Source organism: Leptodactylus fuscus, chromosome 1, assembly GCF_031893055.1.
Source record: "Leptodactylus fuscus isolate aLepFus1 chromosome 1, aLepFus1.hap2, whole genome shotgun sequence".
Classification (NCBI taxonomy): Eukaryota; Metazoa; Chordata; class Amphibia; order Anura; family Leptodactylidae; genus Leptodactylus; species Leptodactylus fuscus.
This window is the reverse complement of record NC_134265.1, coordinates 367,239,172-367,259,740: the sequence shown is the minus strand read 5'-3', so window position 1 is coordinate 367,259,740 and position 20,569 is coordinate 367,239,172. Positions and strand designations below refer to the sequence as shown.

General features: G+C 44.1%; 1 protein-coding gene across 1 annotated transcript; it reads right to left on the bottom strand.

Annotated features, from left to right (window-relative positions):
* Positions 1–5,947: 5,947 nt before the first annotated feature.
* Positions 5,948–20,232, bottom strand: LOC142188761 (vomeronasal type-2 receptor 26-like). The gene is made up of 3 exons (XM_075262011.1): positions 20,176–20,232; positions 12,697–12,820; positions 5,948–6,852 (listed from the first exon to the last, which is right to left on the bottom strand). The coding sequence occupies exons 1-3, from the start codon at positions 20,230–20,232 to the stop codon at positions 5,948–5,950; spliced, it is 1,086 nt and encodes a 361-aa protein (XP_075118112.1).
* Positions 20,233–20,569: the final 337 nt, after the last annotated feature.

Sequence of the window (20,569 nt, the reverse complement as noted above, 5' to 3'; positions counted from 1 at the left end):
GGACAATATTTCCCCGGTGACCCAATTAATCTGCGGAGAGTGTTGGCGAAGCCACGGGAGCCCCAGGAGAAGATCATCCATACCCTCATGCAGGGACAAGAATGAAATGGTCTCCTTATGTTTAGATGGAAGGGACATGCCTAGCGGTACCGTTCGTTGTGTGATTTCAATGGGTAAGATGGAGCCATTCACGACTCGCACCTTAATTGGCTGAGGAAGAAACACCAACGGAATGCCTTTTTTGCGTGCGAACTCAGAAGACATAAACACCCAGTCTACTCCTGAGTCTATACACGCCTTGGCAGATATCGTGCGGGTACCTTCCACTAGGAGAACAGTAAAAACTAGTATGGTGGGCGGTATAGACATCGCTAGTGATCCCCCACCAATGGATACTAGCGGCTGGCGTTTCCCTGCCCCTTAGGACAGTGAGAGGAGAGATGCCCTGGCAGGCGGCAGGAGAAGCATACATAATTTCGCCTCGGACGCTGGGGAGTGGCTCCGGCGCGAGAAACGTCCATAGGCTCAGGGGAACTCTCTATTGGCCGTACGGGAAGACTGGAAGAGGGGAATATGTGAGCCAACCGAATACGGGCTCGGTTGGTCGCCACCTCCAGTTTCCGTGCGCTGTGTCGCAAGTCAATGCGGGTGGCCAGGGCGATTAGCGCTTCTAGGGTCAGGGGAACCTCCCGGGTTGCCAAAGCATCCTTAACGTGGGGAGCCAATCCTTTCCAGAACACTGGCACCAAGGCCTTATCCGGCCAATCGATCTCGGATGCCAGTGTCCTAAATTGTACTGCATATGTACTAACGGGGCCCAAACCCTGGCTTAGGTCAAGTAGCTGCAGGGCCGATTCAAAGGTGACCCGTGGACCCAGGAAGACCTGTTTCAGGGACCCTAGGAATGTTACGGCGCGTGTAGTGACAGGATCGCCCCGCTCCCACAATGGCGTAGCCCACTCCAAGGCCCGTCCTGCCAGGAGGGAGATAACAAACCCCACCTTACTTTTTTCAGTGGGGAATGTGGCCGCCTGTATCTCAAAATGGATGGTACACTGGCTTATAAAACCCCTACACTCCCTCGACTCTACTGAGAATTTATTGGGGAGGGCCAGACGGAGGGTTGCGCCAGTAGCCGATGGTGTTTGGGCTAAGGCTTGTGCCAGCGACTGTGCAGTGAGGGGGGTGTCCCCTGTTGCTGGTGCTCGCTGCTCCAGCGACTGCAGACGAGCTTCTAATTGCTGCACATAGCGCTGCAACTGCGCGTGCTCAGACATAGCAGCAAGACTTTGGCTCACACTTATGTTATGGTTCTGGGTATATATATAAAAATAATATTTTTAAACCGCAGAACCTCTTGGGCTGCAAGGCACTGCAGCGAGGTCCACAGGCCCTATGGGCGGCTGTATGTCAAAATGCAATAGTATAGCGGTACAGCACAGTGTGAACTGGGAGCAACACAAGTTCACCAGTTAGTCTCACTGAGTGAATGGACAGTGCAGCTCCCAATGTGAACAGGCTGGAAACAAACATAAGACAGCTGCCCAGGGTTAACACTCACCCCAGGTCAGTGACAAACATAATCCCCTGCAGTAGCTAGGGGTGCTCCTGCACACAGCTAGGAGCTACCAACGGAGTTAGACAGGGCGGGCACGGCTAACTTGGAAACCACACCTGCTGCAGCTCCACAGGCTGGAACAATGTCTATTGCTCCAGGCCTTGGTGTAGAGCTGACAGTCCTTCAGGATTTACAGGTCTATCTACTAGCACCCTAGACTGCCACCTGCCTAAACGCTGGAGACTCTCCCTGGGACTACTGTCTTTAGGACTGGTAGTTTCAGATAAAGTGTGAGTGCCGGGCAGGCGTCGACTCACTCCTTTTAAAGGAAAGTCCCCGCCCATTAGGGGCGGTGGCCATGACCTCACCGCTCATGCTCAGTCAGAGAGAACTGTTTTTGGAGGCTGTGAGCGACTCCAAAAAGTTTGAGCATGCTCAGTCGGAGAAAACTGAGTCTTAGTCTCCAGAGACTTCACCGCACGCCGCCGGGAGCGAGGGTTGGATTGGCCCGCAGGTGGCGCTGTGCGCCGGAAGGCAAATCTGCGGGACCCCATCCTAACATCAGCAATTCCGAGTCACATAAACCCAAAAACAATCAAATATATATATAGTTTATTTGCCACAGATGAATCATCAGAATCTGTCTCCATAATTCAGCTCACAACACTGACCATTTTCTGACTCTCTGTAACATTTGGAGAGAAATGTCTACAATAAAGATGAGTGATGGATTTTCCACCTCCCCTGGAGATTTCACAGCATCTGTTTCTGACTTGGACTCTAGCCCTCATCTCTATTGTAGAGCAAGGAATCTCTGAACACATTTGTGGGTTACATTATAGATCCTCATTGATCTCCTTCAGCTTTACCTCCTCATCTTTTTATATTCTAGAGGTCGGCCTGAATTCCCTCTCTGAAATCTGTGAAGGACTCACTCTCCTCCGAGTTTATAAATGACTAGCTGGTACCCGCGACTTCGTCTGTGGTGATTGTAGCAGTGGGTAAATACAGGCGCGGGTAAGGTTTTCGTACTGTGTATAAGGGATGGGATCTGAAATGTAACTTTGTATGTTGTTTTTGCTTTAATTCAGAGAATATGTGAGACTTTTGTGATGAATGTAATTTGTATTTGAGCCGCTATACGGTGTTGGTATAAACTGTACATAGTGACTTTGGGACAGAGGTATTTGAAGTGAATATACCTCGATATACGACATTGTATGCTTTGTTATTTTCTGCCAGTAGTGTGTTGACATTTTTTTGTTTTTAAAAGTTGCCATATTCTGACATTTTTTTGCGGGGTCGGGTGTAGTTTGTAGTTGTTGCATTTTTGGGAAATGCTATTGGTTGGATCACTTTTGATTGATATTTGTATGATAATGAAAATAGTGAAAAAACAGCGGTTTTGGACTTTTCAGTATGTTTGCCGCTACAGCGTTAAGCGTCCAGGCAAAATATTTGTATAGCTTTGTAGAGCGGGCAATTTCGGACGTGGGGATACCTAACATGTATGTGTTTCACAGTATTTAACTACTTTTATATGTGTTCTAGGGAAAAGGGGGTGATTTGAATTTGTAATACTTTTTATTTTATTTTATTTTTTTTTTTGCATTTATTAGAGCGCCTAGGGGTATTGACATGGGTGGGTGGTGTCGCGGATTGTCAGAGCGGTGGGGGTCGGCAAACATGGCTGCTCCGGAGCGTTAAAGAGAGCCTACTGGAGTATTGTTAAGGTGAGGGGCAAAGTGGTAAAGTATCTGTATATGTGATTGTGTGGGGTTAGGGGCGAGGCTGTAGAGGGCAATATGAATTTTGTGGCTTGCTATGGTCCAAAGTGTGTGAGATTGCAGAGATGGTGGTGTGAGTTTGGGTTTTGTGGGGGTCCTGGCACAAACGTATGTGCGCTATTGTGACGAAAAGTAGCCTATTGCGCAATCGGGTGTATTAACTATGTTTGTGGAAACTTTCAGCCAAATCGGTCGAGCGGGTTTTGCGTGATTGAGGAACAAACATCCACACAAACATCCAAACTCACAAACTTTTTATAATATTAATAGGCTGGATTGTTTAGAAGTGTTTCTTAGGGCTCGTTCACACGGTGTAACGTTCCGCGAGATTTGGCACGTGTACGCCGCGTGACCCTTTGTGTGCCGTACACGCTCCCATTGAGTTCAATGGGAGCGGGGATCGTATGCGCCGCGCTAGTTTGCGGCCGTGCATTTATTCACGGCCGCAAACTAGCGCGGCGCATACGATCCCCGCTCCCATTGAAATGAATGGGAGCGTCTACGGCACGCAAAGGGTCACGCGGCGTACACGTGCCAAATCTCGCGGGATGTTACACCGTGTGAACGCGCCCTTATTCTGAAATGCAACCACCTGAAGGCATTGATGAGCTTATCTTTGTATAGGTTATCACTGGAAGGTTGATGGGGTTCCACCACCTAGAACCTTAATGGATTAGCTGTTATAGTTTGGTCTTTGTATAGTCATTGGATGTCACTGTCAGCACCCTCGAGCGCAGCAAAAGCTTTGAAAATAGACTAGTAACCCTCATTACCCCCTTCTCATCTAATCTGTAACAGTCAATGAGCAAAATGGACATCAAGGGGGGAATTGGAGTGAGATAAAGTGGGCCAGGTGTTAAGGGATCCATCAAAATATCATCAAAAACATAAAACGAGCAGAAGAAAAAGGAATATGATATATAAAACATAAAGCAATATCTGCCTAGTATTCTAGATGATGGATGGAGGGGTTAGAAGTGTCTCTTCTCTTGGACTGCAACCACCTGAAGGCACTGATGATCTTATCTTTGCATAGGTTATCACATAAAGGTTGGGGTTCCACAATGTAAAAACTTAGTAGATAAGCTGTTAGAGTTTGAGCTTTTGCTATCCTAATCCTGGGATGTCACTACAGCACCCTCAAGTGCAGCAAAAGAAAATAGTATAGTAACCCTCAATATCCCCCTTCTCATCTAATAGTGTACAGGAAAGCTAGTTATGCAGGCCTGTCTATACACTTAGACTTTGAGTCTATACTATACTGTCTGTACTAGTCTGTACTATAAATCTTTCATGACCTGTCTTAATGTGAATATCCTGTGAGAAGAGAATCTGTACTCTTTTTGTATATGTTGAATATAGGAAATTAAGCTTTTGTTCAGGAATATTGAAGCCTGTAGGAGTCAATGAGCAAAATAAACATTTGGAAAGGAGGATTGGAGAGAGAGAGAATGGGCCAGGTGTTATGGGATCCAGTGAGCTATCAACAAAGACATAAAAAGAAGAAAAAGGAATAAGACACATAAATCATAAAGCAATATCTGCCTAGCGTTATCAGGGTGATAAATACCAGGGTTCTGAATTTCCTCAGCCTAATAACACCAGCCTGCATCAACCCCAGTACCCGATGATCTCTAAATGATTGGGCACTGGACTGTACCCAGCTATTTCCAGTACCCCTGATGCTTCATTGCATTAATAGACCCCCATATGACCCTTGTTGATTTTTTTTTAAGTGTCAAAAGAACCGACACTAGTCATCGGCAGAGTCCACCAGATAATATTTAGTGGCTCTGAAAAAATAACAGAAAGAAAAAAAACATTACGTTACATTGATTAAATAAACAATACAATTGCCATAAATATCTGTCCCAGTCCTTGTGCAGCTTCCTCATATGGAGGCAGCACATTTGGGGCTTCCATGTACCAGAGTATGGGGATCTTTCTCCTAATGTTGGGGTCCTTGCACTCATGGAAACACCACAATTAACCTCTTCTTGGGTAAATAGCAATTCCAGCACTTAGATTGGACTGCTGAATGCAGCGCAGGGGGCTCAGGGAGCCAGAGGTAAATACTGCTCACTATTGCTACTAGGTCGGTGGGAGAGGTGGGTAAGGAGGAATACAAAGGTTGCCAAATCTATATATGAGGAGGGGGCAACCACAGGCAGCAGGGGAGAACACAGGGGTAGCCACCTGCAGCTGTCTTATCTGTAGATTCCACAAATTTATTCAGATTGAAATGAATTTTAGGACTGGAGTCAAAATAATATGAAACTTAAGAGGTTTTTTGAGCACATTATTACTTAAGATTCACAGGAATGATAGAAAACCCTGAATGCAAGTGTGAACATAGATTTAGGCGTATGGTCTAAAAATACTAGTTTACACAACATTTGTCCACCATTCCAAAGATGATATAGGTGAATGATCATTTTATTTAATAAATAAACATAACAATGAAGACATTACTAAACAACAACTTAGGTCCACGAGTGCAAGTAACAAATGTCCTACATAACTTAGGGTATACTAGAAGTAATGTTGTATCTTTCATCCATTACTCAGACATTGGGCAGGAACCACATGTGATACATCGATGCTACAAATGTTCCTTTTCGACTATTTGCTTTCTGCAGTTAAGCTCAAGTTTAAAGCTTAAAATATATAATTTAGGAAAAAATATACAGCCTAATATCCCAGCACTGGAGGTCAATATGGCGAATATCTCCACGGCCACCATGTATTTCCCTCTGGTGCTCAGATAAGCCGGGATCATGGCAATCCAGACACTACAGAACAGCAGCATGCTGAAGGTGATGTACTTGGCCTCATTAAAACTGTCCGGTAATGTCCTCACCATGAAAGCCAGAAGAAAGCTGACAGCGGCCAGGAGCCCCATATAACCCAACATGGAGTAGAACCAGAGATCTGAGCCCTCATTACACTGAATGATGATCTTCCCAGGATAAGAGTGATGGTCAAACTCTACATACGGAGGAGACACCAACAACCACACAATACATATTAGAAGCTGTATAGAAGAACATATACCCACAATATAATAGGATGATCTGACTCCCACTAGCTTCCTCAAGGAACTGCCTGGTTTAGTGGCTTTGAAAGCAATGTAGACCATGATCGTCTTGGCCAAAACACAAGAGACAACAGTAGAGAAGAAAAATCCAAAGAATGTTTGTCTCAGTTTACAAGTTATATTCACTGGACAACCAATGAAGAAGAAGACACAGAGGAGGCTGAGGAAGATGGAGACCAGGAGGATGAAGCTGACTGTCCGGTTATTGGCCTTCACAAGAGGAGTGTCCCAATATACAATGAACTGTCTTATGATAAAGCAGGTTATGGCACAACAGAGGATCACAGTTATGGAGAAGAAAGAAGCTATAGCATCTTCATAAGAGAGGAATTCATACACTCGAGGAAGACATCTTGTTTTCTCTGGGTCTGGCCATTGATCTTCAGGACATTTGTGGCAAATTTCACTGTCTGGAAAAAATTTAACAAATTAAGTATTAATAAAAAGTAATTTCCCACAACTGTACATATATATGAAACTGCAGACACTCTCAAGACCTGTAATGTTTTATAATTCGTATGTAACAACTAGCTTCTGCCCGCGACTTGTTCGGCATGGATTTCAGAATTGGGTCCAGAGAGAAATGAAAAATATGTGAGCAATAAAAAATTTTTTCCTGCGCCAGCGTTTTGGCAGCTCTCAAGCTGGCTGAACTTGTTCCTGGCATTTTGCCTGTGATTGTTCCAGCATCTCAGTAGCTCACAAATGCAAATAAATCAAAGAAAAAAGTCTCGATCTCACCATATAGATACAGTCCTATGAAAAAGTTTGGGCACCCCTATTAATCTTAATCATTTTTAGTTCTAAATATTTTGGTGTTTGCAGCAGCCATTTCAGTTTGATATATCTAATAACTGATGGACACAGTAATATTTCAGGATTGAAATGAGGTTTATTGTACTAACAGAAAATGTGCAATATGCATTAAACCAAAATTTGACCGGTGCAAAAGTATGGGCACCTCAACAGAAAAGTGACATTAATATTTAGTAGATCCTCCTTTTGTAAAGATAACAGCCTCTCTTCGCTTCCTGTAGCTTTTAATCAGTTCCTGGATCCTGGATGAAGGGATTTTGGACCATTCCTCTTTACAAAACAATTCAAGTTCAGTTAAGTTAGATGGTCGCCGAGCATGGACAGCCCGCTTCAAATCATCCCACAGATGTTCAATGATATTCAGGTCTGGGGACTGGGATGGCCATTCCAGAACATTGTAATTGTTCCTCTGCATGAATGCCTGAGGATTTGGAGCGGTGTTTTGGATCATTGTCTTGCTGAAATATCCATCCCCGGGGTAACTTCAACTTCGTCACTGATTCTTGAACATTATTCTCAAGAATCTGCTGATACTGAGTGGAATCCATGCGACCCTCAACTTTAACAAGATTCCCGGTGGCGGCATTGGCCACACAGCCCCAAAGCATGATGGAACCTCCACCTAATTTTACAGTGGGTAGCAAGTGTTTTTCTTGGAATGCTGTTTCTTTTTGGACGCCATGCATAACGCCTTTTTTTTTTTTATAACCAAACAACTCAATCTTTGTTTCCAAAATGAAGTTGGCTTCTCCAAATGTGCTTTTTCATACCTCAGGCGACTCTGTTTGTGTCGTGCTTGCAGAAACAGCTTCTTTCTCATCAATCTCCCATACAGCTTCTCCTTGTGCAAAGTGTGCTGTATTGTTGACTGATGCACAGTGACACCATCTGCAGCAAGATGATGATGCAGCTCTTTGGAGGTGTCTGTGGATTGTCCTTGACTGTTCTCACCATTCTTCTTCTCTGCCTTTCTGATATTTTTCTTGGCCTGCCACTTCTGGGCTTAACAAGAACTGTCCCTGTGGTCTTCCATTTCCTTACTATGTTCCTCACAGTGGAAACTGACAGGTTAAATCTCTGAGATAACGTTTTGTATCCTTCCCCTGAACAACTATGTTGAACAATCTTTGTTTTCAGATCATTTGAGAGCAGGCTGTCCATGCTCGGCGACCATCAAACTTAACTGAACTTGAATTGTTTTGTAGAAAGAAATGGTCCAAAATACCTTCATCCAGGATCCAGGAACTGATTAAAAGCTACAGGAAGCGACTAGAGGCTGTTATCTTTGCAAAAGGAGGATCTACTAAATATTAATGGCACTTTTCTGTTGAGGTGCCCATACTTTTGCACCGGTCAAATTTTGGTTTAATGCATATTGCGCATTTTCTGTTAGTACAATAAACCTCATTTCAATCCTGAAATATTACTGTGTCCATCAGTTATTAGATATATCAAACTGAAATGGCTGTTGCAAACACCAAAATATTTAGAACTAAAAATGATTAAGATTAATAGGGGTGCCCAAACTTTTTCATAGGACTGTATGCTCCAAAGTCTCCCTCTGGGTGCACGGCCTTTTACCTCTGGACTGAACGAGACAAGCTTCACAACTGAATATTCAACCACAAAATAGCAGGTTCGTACTCCTTGGGCTCCATAAAATATAACTTTTAATAAGCCATTAAAAACTCGAAAAGCGTCGGCGGTTTTAAGCACTATGTGTCTTTTTTTCTAACTTTTCACATTTTTGTTCTATGTTATGTGAGTTTTTAATGGCTTATTAAAAGTTATATTTTATGGAGCCCAAGGAGTGCGGACCTGCTATTTTGTGGTTGAATCTCAGTAGCTCGCTGGGACGCCATATGATGAGCTTGTTGTTGGCATCAATGATCCGCCTACTTAAAGAGGACCTTTCATCAGATCGGGCACATGCAGTTTTATATACTGCTGGAAAGCTGACAGTGCGCTGAATTCAGCGCGCTATCCGCTTTCCCGATCTGTGCCTGGTGTAAAGCGCTATAGGTCCCAGTACCGTAGCGATTTACAGTCAGAAGGGCGTTTCTGACAGTTAGCCAGGGACGCCCTTCTGCCCAGCAGTGCCTATCGCGCTGTGCTGTGTGAGCGGGGAAGAACTCCCCCCTCCCTCTCCTGATAATACTCGTCTATGAACGAGCTGTGTGAGCAGAGGGAGGGGGCTTTCCTCCCCGCTCACACTCTACAGCGCGATAGACGCTGCTGAGCAGAAGGGTGTCCCTGGCTAACTGTCAGAAACGCCCTTCTGACACTAAAGCGCTACGGTAGGATGAGGAAAAAGCACAAGTATTAAATGCCTTCTTCTCTGCAGTGTTTACACAAAAAAATCCATTGGCCAGAAACATGATTAGGGGTAACGTGAACTCTCAATTACACATCACCTGCTTAACCCAGGAAGAAGTGCGGCACCGCCTGCAAAACACTAAAATAGAGAAATTGCTCGCTCCAGATGGAATACACCCCCGAGTTCTGAGGGAATTAAGCATGGTCATAGACAGACCCTTATATCTAATATTTAAGGATTCAGTAATGACTGGGTCTGTTCCACAGGATTGGCGAATAGCAAATGCGGTGGCAATTTTCATAAAGGGGTGTAAAAGGGAACCTGGAAACTATAGGCCAGTAAGTTTAACTTCTGTGGTGGGAAAGATATTTGAGGGCTTTCTAAGAGATGCTATCCTGGAGTATCTCAATGTAAATAATCTTATAACACCCAATCAGCATGGGTTATGAGGAATCGGTCCTGTCAGACAAATCTGATCAGCTTCTATGAGGAGGTCAGTTCAAGACTGGACATGGGTAATGCAGTGGACCTGGTGTATCTGGACATGGGTAATGCAGTAGACGTGGTGTATCTGGACATGGGTAATGCAGTAGACGTGGTGTATCTGGACATGGGTAATGCAGTAGATGTGGTGTATCTGGACATGGGTGATGCAGTAGACGTGGTGTATCTGGACATGGGTAATGCAGTGGACGTGGTGTATCTGGACCTGGGTAATGCAGTAGACGTGGTGTATCTGGACATGGGTAATGCAGTGGACCTGGTGTATCTGGACATGGGTAATGCAGTAGACGTGGTGTATCTGGACATGTGTAATGCAGTAGACGTGGTGTATGTGGACATGGGTAATGCAGTGGACCTGGTGTATCTGGACATGGGTAATGCAGTAGACGTGGTGTATCTGGACATGGGTAATGCAGTAGACGTGGTGTATCTGGACATAGGTAATGCAGTGGACGTGGTGTATCTGGACCTGGGTAATGCAGTAGACGTGGTGTATCTGGACATGGGTGATGCAGTAGACGTGATGTATCTGGACATGGGTAATGCAGTAGACGTGGTGTATCTGGACATGGGTAATGCAGTAGACGTGGTGTATCTGGACATGGGTAATGCAGTAGACGTGGTGTATCTGGACATGGGTGATGCAGTAGATGTGGTGTATCTGGACATGGGTAATGCAGTAGACGTGGTGTATCTGGACATGGGTGATGCAGTAGACGTGGTGTATCTGGACATGGGTGATGCAGTAGATATGGTGTATCTGGACCTGGCTGATGCAGTAGACGTGATGTATCTGGACATGGGTAATGCAGTGGACGTGGTGTATCTGGACATGGGTAATACAGTGGATGTGGTGTTTATCTGGACTTTTCAAAGGATTTTGATACTGTACCACATAAATGGTTGGTATTCAAAATAAGAATTTTGGATCTCGGTGAAAATATTTGCATTTGGGTTAGCAACTGGCTCACTGATAGGAAACAGAGGGTACTTGTTAATGGTAAAGATTCAGACTGGGTCACAGTCACCAGTAAGGTGCCACAGGGGTTATCATTGGAGTGGTTACAGTCACCAGTGGGAGGCCACAGGGATCAGTATTAGGTCCTCTCCTGTTTAACATGTTTATTAATGACCTGGTAGAGGGTTTACAGAGAAGGGTGTCCATATTACAGAGCAAGGTGTCCATATTACACAGCAGGGTGTCCATATTATAGAGCACGGTGTCCATATTATAGAGCACGGTGTCCATATTACATAGCAGGGTGTCCATATTACAGAGCAGGGGGTCCATATTACATAGCAGGGGGTCCATATTACACAGCAGGGTGTCCATATTACAGAGCAGGGTGTCCATATTACAGAGCAGGGGGTCCATATTACATAGCAGGGGGTCCATATTACAGAGCAGGGGGTCCATATTAAAGAGCAGGGGGTCCATATTACATAGCAGGGGGTCCATATTACAGAGCAGGGGGTCCATATTACACAGCAGGGTGTCCATATTATAGAGCAGGGTGTCCATATTTGCAGATGATACTAAACTTTGTAAGGTAATAAATAATGAGGAGGATAGTAGAATATTACAAGGGGATCTAAGGGAACTGGAAGCATGGGGGGCGGAGACATGGCAAATGAAGTTTAATGTTGACAAATGTAAGGTAATGCACTTTGGTCGACGTAATAAAATGTCTGACTATGGACTAAATAGTAAATTACTGGGTAAGACTGCCAATGAAAGAGGGACAACACAAAGAACTTTCTAAGGATCTTTTTACTCCTAGGCCAGTGACAGTGACAAGAGGACATCCTCTACATCTGGATGAGAGAAAGTTCTACCAGAAACATAGAAGGGGATTCTTCACAGTAAGAACAACGAGGCTCTGCAACTCTTTGCCCCAGGAAGTGGTGATGGCGGATTCATTAAATAAGCTCAAAGTGGGCCTGGCTGCCTTTCTTGAAGAGAACAATATAACAGGTTATGGACACTAGATTTTAAGGACACATTGATCCAGGGGATTTATACCGACTGCCAGATTAATAGAAGGGTTAATATTCAATGAGCAAAATACAAAGTGTATAAAGACAAAAGAAATGTAAATCGCATCAGTTTTAGGTGTGACCTTCGCCCTTTGTAGGAGTCTTGGAGGTGATGATATGGCTCCACAGATAGCCCTGATCCCACCATCACCCGGTCTGCCTGGGATGATATGAGAAAACAGAAAGATTGGAGCAGGCCTACATCCACAGAAGATCTGGGCTTAGTTCTCCAAGATGGTGGCAGGGACAACCTCCTTGGCCACTTCGTCAAAAACTGTCTGCAAGTACCAAGAAGAACCGATGGAAGGCAAAGGGTAAAGGTCACACCGAATATTAATGATATGCACAGTACTATACATGTGGATTTTGATACGGATTTTCTCCATGTAAATCCCGATTATATTCATGTACCCGAAATCTCCTCCATCGTCTGAAGATAATTTTATATTTCACTGTTGATTTTCAGCAAACATCATCTACCAGAAGTTTGGAGATAAAATGTTGGAAAATCGACAGAAAAACTCTTTTCCATCTACTGATTCTGTGATTTGTGATGATTGAAGTGAAAGCACTTTCTTACCTGTTGTATTGGACATCTCTCCCTCAGAACACGGGACACAGTCATAGCAGCAGACGTGATATCCTCCATTAGGAGCTTTTCTGGAACCAGGAGGACATTTGTCATTGCAACGAGATTGTGGCTTCTAAGATCAAAATATATATCCTTTATAATTACTGTTACAGCATGTATAGTGTATGTGATAAATGTCTAACCAATAAATCAGGTGGTTATTTTTTATTTAGCTTTTTTTTAAACTATTTTTTCTAGTTTTGGACCATAAAACACAGTTTTTAGTACAAGAAATTTAGAAATTTTGATGAATGGCCCTTATGGCTTATAGTTATTAAGAACAGTCTGGCTCAGTGGTGTAACTAGGAATGGTGGGACCCCGAGGCAAACTTTTGACATGGGGCCTTCCCCCCGACCAACACCCGCCGAAGATCCGGACCGACCGACCTCCCCAAAAACCCTGACAAATCCCCCACCCCCTCATTTCTACCTGCACTATTATGTTACATAGTGGCCCCATGTACACACAATTATGTCCCATAGTGACCCCTGCACACAGTATTATGCCCCATAGTGGCCCCTGCACACAGTATTATGTCCCATAGTGGCCCCTGCACACAGTATTATGCCCCATAGTGACCCCTGCACACAGTATTATGCCCCATAGTGGCCCCTGCACACAGTATTATGTCCCATAGTGGCCCCTGCACACAGTATTATGTCCCATAGTGGCCCCTGCACACAGTATTATCCCCCATAGTGGCCCCTGCACACACTATTATGTCCCATAGTGGCCCCTGCACACAGTATTATGTCCCATAGTGGCCCCTGCACACAGTATTATCCCCCATAGTGGCCCCTGCACACAGTATTATGTCCCATAGTGGCCCCTGCACACAGTATTATCCCCCATAGTAGCCCCTGCACACAGTATTATGTCCCATAGTGGCCCCTGTACACAGTATTATGTCCCATAGCGGCCCCTGAACACAGTATTGTGTCCAATAGTGGCCCCTGCACACAGTATTATGTCCCATAGTGGCCCCTGCACACAGTATTATGTCCCATAGTGGCCCCTGCACACAGTATTATCCCCCATAGTGACCCCTGCACACAGTATTATGTCCCATAGTGGCCCCTGCACACAGTATTATCCCCCATAGTGGCCCCTGCACACAGTATTATGTCCCATAGTGGCCCCTGCACACAGTATTATCCCCCATAGTGACCCCTGCACACACTATTATGTCCCATAGTGGTCCTTGCACACAGCATTATGCCCCATAGTGGCCCCTACACACAGTATTATGTCCCATAGTGGCCCCTGTACACAGTATTATGTCCCATAGCGGCCCCTGAACACAGTATTGTGTCCAATAGTGGCCCCTGCACACAGTATTATGTCCCATAGTGGCCCCTGCACACACTATTATGTCCCATAGTGGTCCTTGCACACAGCATTATGCCCCATAGTGGCCCCTACACACAGTATTATGTCCCATAGTGGCCCCTGTACACAGTATTATCTCCCATAGTGGCCTCTGCACACAGTATTATGTCCAATAGTGGCCCCTGCATCCAGTATTGTGGCCCCTGCACACAGTATTGTGGCTCCTGCACACAGTATTATGCCCCATAGTGGCCCCTGCACACAGTATTATGTCCCATAGTGGACCCTGCACACAGTATTATGTCCCATAGTGGCCCCTGCACATAGTATTATGTCCCATAGTGGCCCCTGCACACAGTATTATGTCCCATAGTGGCCCCTGCACACAGTATTATGTCCCATAGTGGCCCCTGCACACAGTATTATACCCCATAGTGGCCCCTGCACAAAGTATAATGCCCTATTGTGGACACCCATGAACAATTATTATACACTGGGTCTTTTCAAACCCCAGAGTATAATAATCGGAGACCCAGGGGAGCTAAGAGCAGGAGATAACAGCTGTGAGAGGAACTGTGATGCTGAAAACTCAGCCCCCCTCCCCTCCAGAGAGCCGATAGTCACGTCACCCATCTGGAGATGCTGGGTAAGGACAAAGTCCCGGCCAGGGACCAAGGAAATGTTGTGTTAACAATGAGAATAATAATCACACATAGCAGGTAAACAAAGCTGCATGTCTAAAGCAATGTATTTTGGAAAACGCTTGAATTTTCATATGGTATTTGAGATGAGAATACGCCTTTAACTTGTAACAACATTTGCATTAATTTGGTATAAATTTCTGTCTTAAACTTAGCCAAATAATAGGTTGTATAACTGATAATGCACCAGATATCTTTCACTGGCTATTCCAGCCAGTCCCTTTGGTAATCTGGACCCCTTAGGGCTCGTTCACATGGTGTAACGTCCCGCGAGATTTGGCACGTGTATGCCGCGTGACCCTTTGCGTGCCGTACACGCTCCCATTCATTTCAATGGGAGCGGGGAGCGTATGCGCCGCGCTAGTTTGCGGCCGTGAATAAATGCACGGCCGCAAACTAGCGCGGCGCATACGCTCCCCGCTCCCATTGAAATGAATGGGAGCGTGTACGGCACGCAAAGGGTCACGCGGCGTCTACGTGCCAAATCTCGCGGCACGTAACTCCGTGTGAACCCGGCCTTAATCACTAATGTGAACTTCTACTTCTACTACTGCTGGAGTCACATTAAGACCCCATAAATGCTGTATACGCAAAATAATAAGACTGTGCACAATGTTTTTTAACCTAGAGGTCTGGGTGGAAGCATCCTCCTGGTGACAATGTTACTCAAGTCACTTACAACAACACAGCAAAACAGCAACATTGTCACCAAAGATGATGTGTGCCCCTAGCGTTAGTCATGACTCCAATCCAAGTTTGTAGCAGTATACATATAGCATCACGTAATATACTGTATAGTTTCCAGAAACAATGCTTCAACATGGAACAAGGATTTGTAGAGCAATAACATAAAGCACTGTCCACCAGTCCGGCAGTCGTTCTGCACCGTGAAGAGTATTACTGTATATTCTACACATAACAAAGACTGAAAACCAGAAATCACAAAACTTACCACATTGTTTTTCCATATTAATTCATTATCAAGAATTTGCAGCCACCGATCCTGTGGTATGGATTCCATCGGCAGGAAGTAACTATGTAACTTTGTTAGAAATTTCGCTTTTTCATTGTAATAAAAGATCCAGTTACATAACACCAGGAATGGTGAGGAAATGTATTTTCCCTCCTTAACCCCTTAAGGACCAGGCCATTTTTTGGTTTCGCATTTTCGTTTTTCCCTCCTCACATTTCAAGAGCCATAACTTTTTCATTTTTCAGTTCACAGAGTCACACGATGGCTTATTGTTTGCGGGACAAATTGTACTTTGTAATGGCACCATTCAATATGCTGTGCAATGTACTGGGAAGCTGGAAAAAAATTCAGAATGAGGCGCAATTGGAGAAAAAAATGCATTTGCGCCATTTTCTTATGGGTTTAATTTTTACAGCATTCACTGTTTGGTACAAATGACATGTTACCTGTGTTCTACGTGTCAGTACAAACGCGGTGATACCAAATTTATATAGTATTTGAAATTTTTTGATACTTTTAAAAAAATGATAAACTTTGCAAAATAGAAAAAAAAATTTGTGTCATCATGTTCTAACACCTGTAACTTTTTCATATTTCCATGTATGGAGCTGGTTGTGGTGTCTTTTTATGCGGGACAAGATGACGTTTCTATTGATACCATTTGGGGAAAGATCCGATGGTTTGATCACTTTTTATTCAATTTTTTATAGGAGGCAAAGTGTTGAAAAAAACGCTTTTTGGCTGTTTTATTTTTTTTGCCGCTACACCGTTCGCAGTACGGGATAAATGTTTTAATATTCTAATAGTTCGGGCATTTTGGAGCGCAGGGATACCTAATATGTTTATGTTTAATGTTCTTTAATTACTTTTATAGCTGATCTAGGGAAAGGGGGGTGATTTGAACTTTTATATTTTTTTTATTTTTTTAATACTTTTAAAAACTTTTTTTTTTCTTCTGTTACATTTATGATCAGACCCCTTAGGTACCTTGAAACCTAGGGGGTCTGATCGCTCATACTATTCACTGCAATACTACAGTACTGCAGTGAATAGCAGAATCGCAGCACTTCTATTACACGCTGCCTCTGGCATCGTCTAATAGATCTCGGGCAGAGACAAGCCTGGAAGCCTTCAATAGGCTTCCGGCTGTCATAGCAACTGATCACCGCCCTCTTGTGACGTTCAGGAGGGCGGCGATCGGTGAAACATGGCGGCGCCCATGCCGCCGGCGCCATTTACACACTGCGGTCACGTTTGACCGCAGTGTGTAAAGGGTTAACAGCAGCGATCGGCTCGGGCACCGACCGCTGCTGTTATTGGCAGGTCCTGGCTGTATTATACAGCCGGCATCTGCCGTGTATGGAGCGAGCTCAGCGTGTGAGCTCGCTCCATACATCCCCATGCGACCCATGACGTACAGTTACGTCAAGGGTCGCTAAGGGGTTAAGTAATATAAATATTGGTTATGGTTTATACTATAAATCCATGAATGTTAACAATTGGGATTTATTGTGTGAAAAAGTTTTATCTAATACTTATACATGTATATTGTTATTGGTCATTGTTACTCAGATGTTTCTTCTGATATGGGATTAGGCACCATAGGGGTAGGCAATACATGTGAACTATCTTACCACAAGGGGCACAGAACTCCCCTAATATGTACACACAGGTAAAGATAAATTGCAGTTCTGCAAAACTAAAGTGGCGTTTCTGGAACATTGTTTGTTACAAGGTGCTAGACATATAAGTAAATCAGAAGTCACTCACATATCTGCTCTTTAACCCTTTCCCGCCGAAGGCATTTTTTGATTTTCGTTTTTCGTTTTTGACTCCCCTCCTTCTAAACCCCATAACTTTTTTATTTCTCCGCTCCCAGAGTCATATGAGGTCTTAATTTTTGCGGGACAATTTTTTCTTCCTGATGCCACCATTAATTATTCTATATAATGTACTGGGAAGCAGGAAAAAAAATTCAGAATGGGGTGGATTTGAAGAAAAAATGCATTTCTGCGACTTTCTTACGGGCTTTGGTTTTACGGCGTTCACTGTGCAGCCAAAATGACCTGTCCCCTGTATTCTGTGTTTCGGTACAGTTCCAGGGATACCAAATTTATATGGTTTTATTTACATTTTGACCCCTAAAAAAAATTCCAAAACGGTGTTAAAAAATTTTTTTTCTAAAAGTCGCCATATTCCGACGGCCGTAACTTTTTTATACATAGGTGTACGGGGATGCATAGGGCGTCTTTTTTTGCGGGGCCGGGTGTACTTTTTAGTTCTACCATTTTCGGGAAATGTTATTGCTTTGATCACTTTTTATTCAAATTTTTATCAGAATTAAAACAGTGAAAAAACGGCGGTTTGGCACTTTTGACTATTTTTCCTGCTACGGCGTTTACCGAACAGGAAAAATATTTTTATAGATTTGTAGAGCGGGCAATTTCGGACGCGGGGATACCTAACATGTATGTGTTTCACAGTTTTTAACTACTTTTATATTTGTTCTAGGGAAAGGGGGGTGATTTGAACTTTTAATACTTTTTATATTTTTTTATATTTTTTTTTACTTTTTTTTTTTTTTTTGCATTTATTAGACCCCCTAGGGGTGTTGAACCCCAGGGGGTCTGATCACTAATGCAATGCATTACAATGCTAATGCATTGCAATGCATTGCAAAAAATCATCATCTCTTTTGCAGGCTGTATACACCAGCCTGCAAAAGAGAGAATTTGCAGACTGGCTGGGAGCCCTTAACAAGGCTCCCGGCTGTCATGGCAACGGGGGGTCGGCCCTGGAACATGCTCCAGGAGCCGGCGATCCTTGCCAAAATGGCGGCGCCCATGCGCCGCCGGGAAGATGGCGCCTCCAGCGCCTTTGACAGCAGCGCCGGAGGGGTTAATGCCTCCGATCGGTCCGGGGACCGATCGGAGGCATTAGAGCCGGTGGTCTACTGCTTAAAGTAGTAGACACCCGGCGGCTATGACGGCCGCCCGGCTCCCGGGCGGTCGCCATAGTTACAGACCCGACACGCGCCGTACTATTACGGCGGATGTCGGGAAGGGGTTAATGTTTTTTTTTTTTTGTGTATCAATTTTTGTTATGGTGATCAGGGGATAGACTTGATCCCTTATTTAAGGTTTCTGCCTTCTCTACTGATATATTTTGAACATTTACTTACCTCAATGAATTGTTTGTAATTCTGGAGTGTTTAGAAGTTGTAGAGAACTGAATTTACTTGGGATTGTATAAATAAGTCTGCTGGGATATGTAGTACTACAGCTATGAGAGGTGTGGGGAGAGCCAGCGCAGCTGCTTCCATGATAAGACACTGTATACAAGGGGTAATAAATCTTGCATTGAAAACAAAGATAACAATGGCTGGACAACTCAGATGGCGGTGTGTCTTATTTATGTCTTCTAATGTAAGCTTTGCATTCTGTGCTGCACTACAAGTCCCGTCTAACCTGTTAACAATAGTTTCAGGGGAGCAGGATTTTGACTAGATTCCTTGTTTCCGAAACCTCAGACAATATTCTAAGTACTGATGTGATGGGAGTGCTGGGTTGTAACATCATGCTGCACCCCTCCGGTGAAGCTTATGTACAAACCACACATACCAATCACGAGATACTTTGTTTAGTATCTGCAATGGTGAATACTCCACATTCACCCTCACTGATGAAGAGAATGTATTATTGTCTCAGGTCCCGGAAAATCTGTGGGCAACAAGTAAAACCGATCTGGGAAAATTAGATGTTCATCCTGTTATGGTAAGCTTGAAACCAGGAGCAAAGCCACCTAGAATCAAACAGTATCCACTGACACATGCCCAAGAAAATGCTATAGCCACAACTAATATAGAATTGTTAAAAGCTAAGACTTTAAAAGAATGTATTTCAGTGGCAAACACACCAGTGTTCCCTGTCAAAAAGAAAGGCTAACAGGGCGAACCAGATACTTACCGCATGGTCCATGACCCAAGAGAATTGAACAAAGTAACTTTGCTAGAGACCCCGGTAGTGTTGCCAGTAGCTGTTTGCTTTCACCTTCAGAGGTAAACAATACACGTGGACAGTCCTGCCACAAGGAGCGCAAAATAGTCCAAATCAGTTCACAAGGTGTCTCACACTGATCATGAATGCCTGGGACCCTGCCTCTGATGCTGTTGTATTATTGCAATATGTTGACGATCTTCTTCTCTGTGCCCCAGATAACCAGACATGTGAAGCCGCTACCATAAGCCTGCTGTGTTTCCTCTACTGGAACGGTTGTAAGTCCAGTAAAGACAAGCTGCAATTTTGTAAGCAAAAGGTGGTGTTTTTAGGTCATTGTCTGAGCCAAGGTACCAAACATCTTTCAGCTGAACGGACCAAAGTGGTAAGATAAATTAAGGTGTCAATCTCCCATGCTCAGTTACATACCTTTTTGGGTTTGGTGTCATACTGTAGGCCATGGATCAGATCTGCATCTCTGGCCATGCAGCCTTTGTATGACTGTCTCAGTCTGCCTATCAGAAGCCCTTTCAAATCTATGTCACTGAGATGATGGGGCATGCTACTGCAGTTCTTACACAACAACATGGAGATAGGAAGCGTCCTGTGGCATATTATATTGCACGTTTGGATGCTGTCGCATGGGGAATGCCCTCATGTAAGGGTTGTACTCTAAGTACAGGCCCTGCTTGAAAAAAGCTCCGACGTTGTCCTAGATCACCCCCTGGTGGTATACACACCACATGACATCCATGCAATCCTCACACAGGTAGACAGACGTCATTTGTCTTTGGCAAGACAGAGCAAAATAGAATTTGCTCTA

What these genes read in the sequence shown, in the direction of transcription:
- LOC142188761 (XM_075262011.1), bottom strand. Translation starts at nt 20,232, where the DNA reads ATGGCCAGAGATGCAGATCTGATCCATGGCCTACAGTATGACACCAAA. An exon ending in ATGACACCAAACCCAAAAAG is followed by an intron (nt 12,821 to 20,175) that starts GTATGTAACTGA and finishes TTTTGATCTTAG; the next exon opens with AAGCCACAATCTCGTTGCAA. An exon ending in AGAGATGTCCAATACAACAG is followed by an intron (nt 6,853 to 12,696) that starts GTAAGAAAGTGC and finishes AATTTTTTCCAG; the next exon opens with ACAGTGAAATTTGCCACAAA.